We start from the raw sequence: 12,034 nt of genomic DNA, 5'->3' as shown, positions 1-12,034 counted from the left end.
ATATACATTTATATGTTAAATCAATTAATGTATGTACAGAATAAATTATTTCTGCCTTTTAAATTATTATTAAGATCATTATTATTATTTTTACATTTTTATCATGAACCTTAAATATTATCAACAGCATTGCGCTGCTTTACCACACTGAAACTATTCTTATTGGTTATTTAACCTTATTTGCTTTGTTCATGATTGGTTAATCTGTCTGTCATTCATGAAACTGGCCAATGAAACTTCGCGCGCCATTTTAAGTTTGAAAATATGACCGTTACCCTGACCATCTTTCTGATCGATGTCATTTGAAGCGAGACTGGCCAACGGAAGAGCGGGATCAAAAAGGTAAGTCTGATTTCACAAATATACGCAAGGTCATGAGTTAAACGCATTATGTCAGTGCTTGGAGAATTGTAAATGCAGTATTTTGAATGAATTTACTATCTCGATATTCAGGGAAGGCTTTTCCACATTTGTGTCGCGGAGGCCTAACGTACGTTTACAGATGTCGATTGAGGCCTAACGTTACTCGTGCCGCTTCAGTGTCGTTTTGTGCTTTTGCGGTTGCTACGTCGATTTTGAGAGAGAAGACATTATACGTGTGCACACAGATAAAAAAAATTCATGAAACAAAGTGTAACTTTACATAAGCTAATTTTTCCGTTTAACAGTCGTCGTCATTACTGTCCATTCACGGTAAGGGACTGTTCGTTATTTATTTATGGGGCCACCGGAGGAGTTTTGAGATCTAGTCAAAAAAGACTTGACCCTCCCTTCGCCAGCAATAAATTTTTCTATGACCCTCCAAAATGATTGTGAAAAAAGGCATGACCCTCCCCGATCATTTATTGATTACTTCTGTACTGGTTTGCGCTTGGCAAAGATGTTCAGATATCTCTATGCCTCTACACCAAACGTTCATTAAAAGACGCCTGCACACCCGCCTTTTTCAAACTGGCACAGCGCTGACTCGCGATAGGTAGAAACTGCATGATTTGATTTGTTAAACATGAGGATTATCCACTCTAACGTTAACCTAGACAATTGTTCGCTGTTCTTAGGCACATAACCAAGTGTGTGTGCGGAGTGTGTAGCGTGCCGCGCACTGCATGACATGGAGGCGCCGATGCGATTTGCATTTTCCTATCAACAGTGGAAACAACTTAAAATACTATATTTCTGGCCATACAGAAAAGAATAATGCATCAGTCGCAATACTTTTATTTGTGTAAACTCACAATAACAAGAAAACGTTTTGCTTTCGTAAAATAAAATAAAACAACCAGGGCGCGCTTTCATGGTCTCCGTGAACTGTAGCGCGTCAAAAAAAAAAAAACAAAAAAAAAAAACAGAAACTTATCGTAGGCTATATAGCATACTAGCCTCAAATATATGAAAAAATATCTATATAAAGCTTGATATGTCCACTTTTAAACGAAAAAAATCAAATCGAAAGCAAATATCATTTGATTATGTAATCCGTATAGTATAAGATGCATTTCTCTAAAGGCGCACTTTACAGCGGAGATGTATGGAGACATGTTTGCAGCGGACACTGATTTAGAAAAAAAGAGTTTATTAATAAACAATTAAAATGCATCGTTATTTTTAAATATATATTTATTATCATTAGCCTGCTTTTGCATCAAGATTATACATGCGATTGAGCGCAGAATTGGGCTATCCCATGCAGTATTTAAGCAGAAATTAACGTGCGAGCGACAAATATGTATATGGCAACAATACATTTACTATATTTGACATTATTTAATTAGTAAGTATCCAGCTCTTTACATTACATTTTTTGAGTTAACAATTAGGCTAGTTAATGAACTAATAAAATAATAGAACAAGTTAAGATGCTAACTATAATTCTATTTAGCATGACTTGTTCCACCACGCAAATGACTGTTTTTAAGGTGACAATCTGTTTTCACATCTTCACATTTGAAGATTTACTGTATCTTGAAGATTGTTGTATTGTGTTGTATCTTCTGTTATAAAGATTGACATTTCGTTAATTAAAAAAATGAGCACATAAGGTTGTTCAAATGTTCTGTTAGATGTTCTGTGTTTACTACTTTTTGAATTGTGTATAATAATATATCTAATGAAGATAACAAAAAAAATCATATATTATATATAAAACATAGCCTAGGCTATATCAAATAAAATAAAGGTCCTCATTGGTTAATTTTGCCTGGGGCCCCCACTCAGTGTTGGTTCGCCTCTGTCTTGCGATGAATGGGGCTGTTTACACCTGGCCACTTCATGCGTGTTCTGTGATGGGATAGCTATCCGATCGTGAAAAGACCAGGTATAAATGCCCTCCGAAACGCATTCGAGACGGATTTGAATCCGATCGCTCAAACCACTTCAGGGGAGGTCTGGGCCACATTCCTGACAAAACTGGACATGTGTAAATGCATCTGGTTGTGGAAACCACATATGTAAATTGTACTCCTCCCAATAAAATAAAAAATAAACCTGAAAGCGTGTTATAGGCTGTCATGTTATAGCCAGACATGACGACGCTACTGCAACACGCACTTGCAGATGAGCCAACGTGCAAACTATTTGAAGAATTGAAGATAGGATTTAAAATCCGTTTTGCAAAAACGCATTTATGCGACCACACCAGGTGTAAATGGAATCGTTTTGATAAATCAGATAGCTCTATCCGATCTGAGAAAATGCATGAAGTGGCCAGGTGTAAACAGCCCCAATGTAGCACGCGTCATCATGATAGCCTAACAGTCGTTTTATACTTGTGCTTATGCGATATCACAATTTTTGATCGTGGATGATGTAATATCTCCACGATATACTTTTGAAGAAATATGGTAGCCTATCGTGCTACAGCGCACATCTATCAACTGCAGTTCTGGCGCCTCAGTCCCAAACTCAATGTAGGCTATATCACATGCAGTGGTAGAGTTACACTCACAGGACACTGCTTGTGATTCGCAATCACAAAAGTTTATTATTTGCTTGTGGTAAACATTTCATTGGCGTTCTGTTCTGACATGATGCACTTTTTCTGAGCGCGTGCGCACTGTCAAACAGCGCCAAACTGGACTTTTTGTTCTTTCCATCTTTCGCGTCTGTTTTTTGTTGGGTCAGACCCATCTGCTAGCTATGGGGGGACCGAGAAAGAGAGAGCTACATGGAAAAATATGCACAAAACAAGCCACTTTGAAAGTTTGTTGTTTTCATGAATACAAAAGTTGGGTGACCCTCCCCCTAGACTAAAAAAAAGTTGGATGACCCTCCCCTCAACAAAGAATAAAAAGGCATGACCCTCCCCTATTTTCCTCCGGTGGCCCATTCCATAAATACCGAACGGTCCCTAATATCGCGAGATTGGAAGCGAGATTGGAAGCGAGACTGGCCAAGGGAAAGAGCATGAAAGAGATGGGCGATATGGAAAACAATATCCAATCGAGTTTTTTATTTTATTTTTTAAATATGATTCACAATATTATCACGATTCTTTTCATGTTAGTTTTACTGTTTTGCAAGTTGTCTGAGCAAATAATAGTTTAATTAGACTAATGTTGGGCGATATGCTTTCATAACATCCTATCGTCAGAATTATATCGTCTTTAACAACTATAGAGACATCAGAGGCAGTGGTAATTTCCAGAAAATAGCCTATTCATTGCAAATAACTGAACCTACACTGATAAAAATATCAGGCATTTGAGGTTTCTGCATCTGATGTGTGTGTGTGTGTGTGTTTCCCACAGGATTTTGTGATACTTGTGGTGGCATGTGACGTCACAGAACCATTTACATATTTATGATGACATTTTTATTCTGTTGTGATACATAAAACAAGTATAAATAGTAAACACGACCCATTAATATAGGCTACATTGTGTTAACCAGGAATCACTCTTAATATACTCAAATCCTGATTTATAGGCTATAATCGTGGCATTGTCTGATAAAATAAATATACATCTAACTCACACTAAAAACTTAAATTAAGAACAAAGATACACATACACAACTTAATAGGCCTATACAAAAAAAAAAAAAAAACAGTGCTTTTATTTTTTCAGCTACAGGTGTATTTAACAGCATTGAAGAAAGTAATTAAATGAACAAATATGAAAATAAAACAACATCGACTTCACTGTATAAATTTTACATTGATTCTTATTAAAGCGACTATTAAAGTTATCAGTCAAGAGTGAGTGAGATGCTCTTTGTATTTTGTTGTTTTATTTACAGGGATAGTTCTCCCAAAAATTTAAATTCTCTCAAGCCGCTTTAAACCCGAATAAGTCTCCCTACACATTGCTTTCCGACCAGTCATCGCGTGCCGTCACACACACACATTCACTCGCACGCACAGACACACACACACACACTCACTGTCCCTCGCTCACTCACTCGCTCACTCTCACGTGCACACACACACACACGCTCACTGTTGCACTCACTCACGTCTCGCCTCGCTCACATATTCAACCCGTCGTGGAGGACCGTTAAAGAATTAAACATGCTATAGTCTTTCTGTCGTGAAGCATCGCAGACGCGACGTAGGTTGTCGCCCACTATGACACACTATACGAGATGAAACGATCGAATCTTGCGTCCGGACGCCCGTTGTCGTTATTACGAATCTCCACGACACCCATACGTCAAACGGATCGTGCCAAAATCGTGTATTCTGAACCAGGCAGGTAATAAACGTTTGACCTATCACGCAAAGAACCTATTATAGCACTAAGACATGGGAACAGTATAGTTAACAATCACATTTATCGCAAGTCATATCGTCATCGCAATATTAAACAATGTTATCGCACATCGCAGCTTTTCCTCATATCGTGCAGCCCTAATTTCTAACATTTATGTGTTTACAATTCTCAAAATTTACTTTACACAGACTTTAACAAAACTAGAAGTAATTACATTTTAATCGACAGTTTTTTGCCGTCCCATTCCCACTGTGGGAAAGTTTAATCAGCCCAAAATATTATAGGCCTATATATTTTATATGTGTCCTGTACTTTCTAGTTATGACATTTGAAATTCATACTTTTATTTTATTTTATAGATGGCGTACCATAAAAAATGGAGACGGCAAAATGCAGAATTGCTTGCAATGGCGCTTTCTAGTAGTGACTCGGAGGATCATTCTTTTGTTTCTGCCCAGGCTGGTGTTTGTGCAACCATCAATTCTGAGAACCTTCTGAGAGAAGATTGTGCAGGAAGTACTGCTGACAGTAATCTTGAGAATCTTGATCTGGATGACCAGCAGTACAGTAGTGAAAGTTATGACACTGAAACAGGCTCCTCTTCAGATGAAATCAGTGACTTAAGGAGTGATTTGGCGAAATGGGCGGTTCGGAACAAAACCACACGGACATCTGTAGATGAGCTCCTTTCTGTGTTGGGAAAACACGGACACCGGCTGCCTAAGGATGCCAGAACACTTTTGGGGACGCCTCGCCATGTAGATACACAGAATTTGTGTGGTGGTCAATATATGTATTTCGGTCTTGAGTCTGGGCTTCTGAAAATATGTTCACAGTACCCAGAGAAAATCATGTCGAGAGAAAATCATGTCCTTCTCAATTTTAACATTGATGGTTTGCCGTTGTTCAAATCATCTAATGTCCAGATTTGGCCAATTCTGTGTAGTGTGAAGAGGTTTCAGCCATTTGTTGTTGCCGTGTTTTGTGGAAATGGAAAACCCAATTCGGTGAGGGATTTCATGTCGGAATTTCTTGAAGAGCTCACTAGGATTCAGCATGATGGAATTTCATTCAAAGGTGAAACCTTAAATGTCAAGGTCAATGCTTTCATCTGTGATGCTCCAGCGAGAGCTTTTTTAAAGTGCATAAAGGGCCACAATGCGTACAATAGTTGCGAGCGATGCACTATTAAAGGAAATTACGTGAGCCACAGGTTGGTCTACAATTACCAACCACAAGAGAAGATTTTGTCGAGAACAGAAGAAGAATTCAGTAGTTTGTCCTACCCTTTCCACCAAAATGGACTCTCACCCCTTGTAGATGCAGGCTTGTCATGCATACAATCTTTTGTCTTGGATTACATGCATCTGGTCTGTCTAGGGGTGGTAAGACGCTTACTTGTCTTCTTGAAACAGGGTCCCAGAGAGTGCAAAATTTCGCAGAGGCAAATTCGAGAGATTTCATCCAAGTTCGAGTCTCTCAACGGAAAACTCCCAAGGGAATTTGCCAGACAGCCACGTTCTCTTGCTTCTCTTGAAAGGTGGAAAGCAACCGAATTCCAGCAATTCTTACTCTATACTGGACCTGTTGTTCTCCGTGATGTGTTGCCTGACAGCTTCTACCACCACTTTCTAACACTGACCGTTGCCATGTCCATACTGTTGGACGCTGATGATGACACGAGGAAGGCATATACATCCTATGCTGAAGAGCTGCTGATGCACTTTTATAAAACATCTACTAAACTCTACAGCCCTGTCTTTCCGTCGTACAATGTGCATTCTCTTATCCACTTGGCAGAAGACGTTAGACATTTTGGAACGTCTTTAAACGAGATCTGTGCTTTTCCATTCGAAAACCATCTGCACAAACTAAAGAAGAGTGTCAGGAATGCAACAAATCCAATTTCACAGCTTTACAAGAGAATCACTGAGATGGATAATGCCAAAGTTCACACTATACCAGCACCCCACCGGGCATCTGTGTCTACAAAAACGAAGGACTCCTGTTTTATGGTTAAAGATGGCTTTGCATTTGTCAAGGAAAAGAGATCTGATCAAGTGTGTGTGTGTGTGATTTGTTCCACCTTGACAGTTTAGAGAGTTTCTTTGACAGTCCATGTGATTCCAAGCTCATAAACATAGCCCGTCTAAAGGATGAAAGAAGACCGGGGAAAAGAAAGCTCATTGAGCAGAAGGAACTGAATAAGAAAGTGGTTTGTCTTCCCTATGGGAATGGATTCGTTCTTATACCGATGCTTCATGGCAGTGAAAGACACTAAGAGCTGGGGACCACAAATCTGTGACATGGTAATTGTTTTTTTCCAAACAAATTTTCTGCTTTAAGGGTTGCATCTATATTGGTGTGCAGGGGTCCCCAACCAGTGGATCATGACCCAATACCAGGCTGCAACCATGAAAAAGGTTTAGGCTATGTGTGATGCCATTGGATTATTTGTGCGGTTCCCCTTTAAGAGCCAATGTCAAGATTTACATAGGGCATATTTTTAGAAAACATCAGTTTTGTACTTTCAGGTAGGGCTGGGAAATATATTGCATGACATTGTTTTGCGCATCTCGTCAGTAAAGCCGCTTCCTTGATTAGTAGTAAATCGCCATCACCTGCTTTCAGATGGAGCGGCATTTACTACACAGAGCCGTAGTTCACTGACAAGCTGAGCCATATCGCATTATCACGGACGTATCGCCTGCGATAATGCGATATGGCTCAGCTTGTCAGTGAACTACAATGTCATGTGATATATTGCCCAGCCCTACTTTCAGGTTCATTCATTAATAACATGAGTGTGAAAAAAAAAACATTGCTTGAAAGTTGCTTAGTGGAGGAGCAGATATTTACAATAGGGATGTAATTTGACAGTGTTATGTAATTTATGTAAAATAAGTTATAATCGCAATCGCCTGCCCCCGTGCCCCACCAGCCTATTGGCCCTTTTCCACTGCGTGGTACAACTCTGCTCAGCACGTCTCGGTTTGTGTTTCCACTGACACTGTTAAAAATAGGTGCGTTTGTTCAAACAAAAATTGTTCGTTGTCCTTCGATGGCTGTGCTGATTTAAATCTAGCGAGTCTGGTGTTTTGTGTCGCAAGTTCAATAGTGACAAGTCTCTTCGGCCAATCAGTGATGAGCAAAGTTTACACGCCACATTTTGGTAACAGCAGGGCTCCAGACTAACTTTTTTCACTAGGTGTCGAAAGTGAAAAAACAATGGCCCCCAACTGAAAATTTTAGGGGCACAATCAGAATATTTAGGAGCACACACCGTAAATCAACATACTAACCAAATATTCATATTTCTACTAATTTCCAGTGTATTACTAATTAATACTTTTTATAATAGATGCAGAAATTACAATGCCTTTGCGCTCTGATTTAACATTAGCCTCTTGTCTTCTAAAAGCAACCGGCAGTTGATTTATTAACATGTCACCGCATACTCTATGCTTGAGGCTAAGATTGTGTTTAACTAGCGTATTGCGTTTAAACTGTGAACTGTGACTTTTTTTTTTTATAAACATTGTGAAACTGTGTCCTGTTCTAATTAATCATGCTGTTATCCCGGATTGTTTTTGTGTTGTACAGTAGAAGACCAGAACAATGTGGGCCAGAGCTGTTTGGAGGGAAGGTAATGCTGAAATGGAGGACGTTATACCATCCTGTTGGATGAAGAATGGTTTTGTGTTATGGCCTGACCAAGGAGAAAAAAAAGCCATCAAAACCTTAAAACAACCTGAAGATGGATGGATGACATTTCCTCTCTTAAAAGTTAAATTTCAGTCAGGTATGTAATCTTGTGTGTCAATGCCTGGTGAATGTGCAATGGAGCTTTAAAAAAATTAGTGTCGTTAATATGATTTTGCGTTAACGCGTTAACTTTGACAGCACTAGTCCACACATAAACTATTAGCTTTACTTTATCAGCTCCCACGCTTCTGACACATGAGCGCGACAGCAAACAACTTTGAGACTCTTTGGTGGCTTTTTTTCCCGTTATGGCTAAATACCTTGGCTATCGTTCAGTTGGAAGATGTTGCCCATACGTCCCCGCGAGCGCGAGTTCTGACTTTCCTGGCGCAGTATCGCCTCTCTTGGCAGAGAAACAGCGCTTTCGGTTGGCTATAAAGACTCTTCAATAAATAATTTGGAAAATACGGGGCTGTATATAGAATACAGAATATTTGAATTCGTGCTGGTATTAATCAAAATTGTGAAGGTATTAAATTCAACTTAAGAATTTCTGCATATACCCTGTAATGGCTTTCAGATAACCGAAAGGATTGTGACAACTATGATTTTACAACCTCTGCTGAACTGAGTTGCCCAGAGGAAGAGAAGACTTCTGAGAAGAGGCAGGCAAAAAAAAAGAGTTATTCTGACTATGAAATGGGTAGGTAGTTTATCATTAGCCTTTATTGTGTTGTCATGTTGAAGTAGCTAGGCAGCATTATCATTTTATCAAAACTTTGCGGCCGTTCACATATGTCTCTTGTGCGCTCAAGTTTATTTCAAATGTAGATGCGCTCATTTTTTTTATTTGAATTGCATTATTATTGCAGGTGATTTCCCTGATGGTGAGGTAAATGAATTTGAAGCAGTGGCAGTTGCTAACCCCCAAGCTTATCAGCAAACAAGTATGTAACAATGTTCATTTATTTTTTTGTAAAGGAGATCACTTCTAGAACTAAACAACTAATAAAATTTTAGCCGACCAAGCATTATATTTAATGTTTAGTCAACTGTTAAGGGGCAGCCTTAAAAAGAATTCTCAAAAACAGTCCTAAACTTAAGAAATCTTGGCCAAGGCATTATTTTTCCTCCATTATTAATACGTTTTAATAATGTCTGTCTCCCCCCAGCAGCAGATGATCTTCCTCCTCTTCCCCCTGTGCCTAAAAAGGTTCAGAAGAATGTAAATTCTGTTTGGGGTACGTTAAACAATTTTCTTGCAGAGCTTGAATTAAATTCTTGTATTAATGTTTTTGTTAAATTTGCCTGCTTTATTTGCCAACTTTTTTGCTTATTGTCAAAGTGTAGTGTGTTTTGTTGTTGTTGTTTTTTTGTACCCCGTTCTAAGATTTAAAATAGAACATTAAGGTTAGGCTGGGAGATATATCGATAATATTGCAATAATTTTGGCGACGATGTACAATTAAAAAATATCGTGAATATTTCAAATTCAAGCATGCATTCCCAAAATAATGCACCAAGCAGTAAGTGATCACTTGGTCTAGATTTTTTTTTTTATGCTTAAATTTGATCTATATTTTATTTACTTTGTAACAATAGCTGTTCTACTTAATTATTATTTTTTTTTTTTATGGGGCAAAATACTTATTTATTTCTCATAATTATTATTTAAAAGGAAACGCAAACATAGAGATATGTATTGAATTGGCGTAAACATTTTGGAAATATCAAGATATAATTTTCTTTTTATATATATATATATATATATTAGGGCTGTCCGTTAAACGCGTTATTAACGGCGTTAACGCAAACCCATTTTAACGGCGTCAATTTTTTTATCGCGAGATTAACGCCTAGCAAACTTTGTAGTTTTTTTCACATACTTATGCAACAACTAGTAACGTTATTAAAACTACAACACCACAGCGGATCTAGCTAGACCAGAAACAAAACAACAGGCGCCGCACACACTTGTTTGGGTTTGCGAGCCGCCAAAGAGTGGACGAGAAGCGCAGAGCCGAGCCGCGTCTAGGACAACTGAGCGCGTCTAGCACATCGGACCCGCACTTTCTCAGTCTATGGCCAGCAATAAAAACGCTGAATGGCGCCGCCGGTGTGTGTACACTCATAGATAATAATGTGTTAGAATTTTAAATACGAGCCGCTGCGCGACGCGGCGCTTCTCGTCTGAACGTTACGTTTTGAGTGGATGAATGATGAGCTGTTGTGAATCCTTCACAGTTACGCTGATGGCGTCAGACGCTGATGACGTGTTATCTGGTGCGCCCGAGCTTCATTTATAGACTGAGGGAAACGCACGCTGTAAAAGTGTCTCATCCGCGACATGCACATTTACGCACCATTAAAAAAATGATATCCACGCAAACAATGTAGAATAGCTTGAATATAGCGTGCGTCTCCCTCAGACTGTGAACACAGCGGGGGGCGCACCAGATAACACGTCAGCAGCGTCTTACGCCAGCAGCGTCACTGCGGAGTCCTGAACGCAGATTGACAACAGACCCGGGAGAGAATACAATGCTGAATAAAGTCTTATTTTGTGTTATTTTTGGACCAAAAAGTATTTTCGATGCTTCAAAAACTTCTAACTAACCCACTGATGTCACATGGACTACTTTGATGATGTTTATATTACCTTTATGGACATGGACAGTATACTGTATATACAGCTTCAATGGAGGGACAGAAATCTCTCGGACTAAATCTAAAATATCTTAAACTGTGTTCCGAAGATGAACGGAGGTCTTACGGGCTTAGAACGACATGAGGGTGAGTCATTAATGACATTATTTTCATTTTTGGGTGAACTAACCCTTTAATAAATAAGAAGTAATAGTAGACATCAGGACACGGAGCGGAGGCAATGCGCATGAACTGGAAATTAACGAAACTCAGCGTATAAGCTACATGCCTCACAGACCTGAGAAACATAGAAAGCTTGAAAAGTGTAGCCTACTTTTAAACAAAACAATTCAAAACGAAAGAAAACAGCTCTGTCTCTGTCACAGCCACGACCAAGTGATCTGAGGGCGCGCGCTTCCTTCTGTGTGACGTGTACGCAGACTGGTGCATAGAAATGTATACACTAGATTTCGCATTAAAGACATTCGTTCCAATGAACTGCAGTAGCCGAGGCAACATCTAGTGTATACATCTATGCACCAGTCTGCGCACACGTCACACACCAGGAAGCGCGCGCGCCCTCAGATCACTTGGACCTTTCACAAGGCGCCGCATCTCACTGTGCGCGCTTGCCACTTTACTACTGTCAGTCTGTGTAAACGATGAATTTCGAACTTGTCCTGGAGGATAGTTTTGTAGATGTGTTCCTAAAAATATGCATTTATTTTTACATTTGCACGTGACTGTTTTGAACCCGTGTTTAGACCCGTGTTTAGACCCGCGTTTCCCCCGTGTCCGACCCGACCCGCACCCGTATCCGACACAGTTGGATATTTTTCACCCGTTTGAGCAAAATTTGCGGGTACCCGAACCCGTGCAGGACTCTGCTTGACTGTATGAGAATACAAGATGGACATTTTGACCCGCGGCTGTACAGACAATCCGTGAAACCTGATCCATATGGATCATGGACC

The 12,034-nt window shown here is 39.5% G+C and overlaps 1 protein-coding gene across 1 annotated transcript; it reads left to right on the top strand.

Annotated features, from left to right (window-relative positions):
- Nucleotides 1–296: 296 nt before the first annotated feature.
- On the top strand, nucleotides 297–11,952 carry LOC306998945 (uncharacterized protein; the record flags this gene model as incomplete). Its single annotated transcript, XM_079613344.1, has 6 exons — nucleotides 297–342; nucleotides 8,313–8,511; nucleotides 8,995–9,117; nucleotides 9,287–9,361; nucleotides 9,587–9,655; nucleotides 11,825–11,952. Exons 2-6 carry the CDS (start codon nucleotides 8,328–8,330, stop codon nucleotides 11,950–11,952), a joined length of 579 nt encoding a protein of 192 aa, XP_079469470.1. The 5' UTR covers nucleotides 297–342; nucleotides 8,313–8,327.
- Nucleotides 11,953–12,034: the final 82 nt, after the last annotated feature.

This window comes from Phoxinus phoxinus (genome assembly GCF_949152265.1).
Source record: "Phoxinus phoxinus genome assembly, chromosome: 5".
Classification (NCBI taxonomy): Eukaryota; Metazoa; Chordata; class Actinopteri; order Cypriniformes; family Leuciscidae; genus Phoxinus; species Phoxinus phoxinus.
This window is presented reverse-complemented; position numbering and strand designations above follow the sequence as displayed.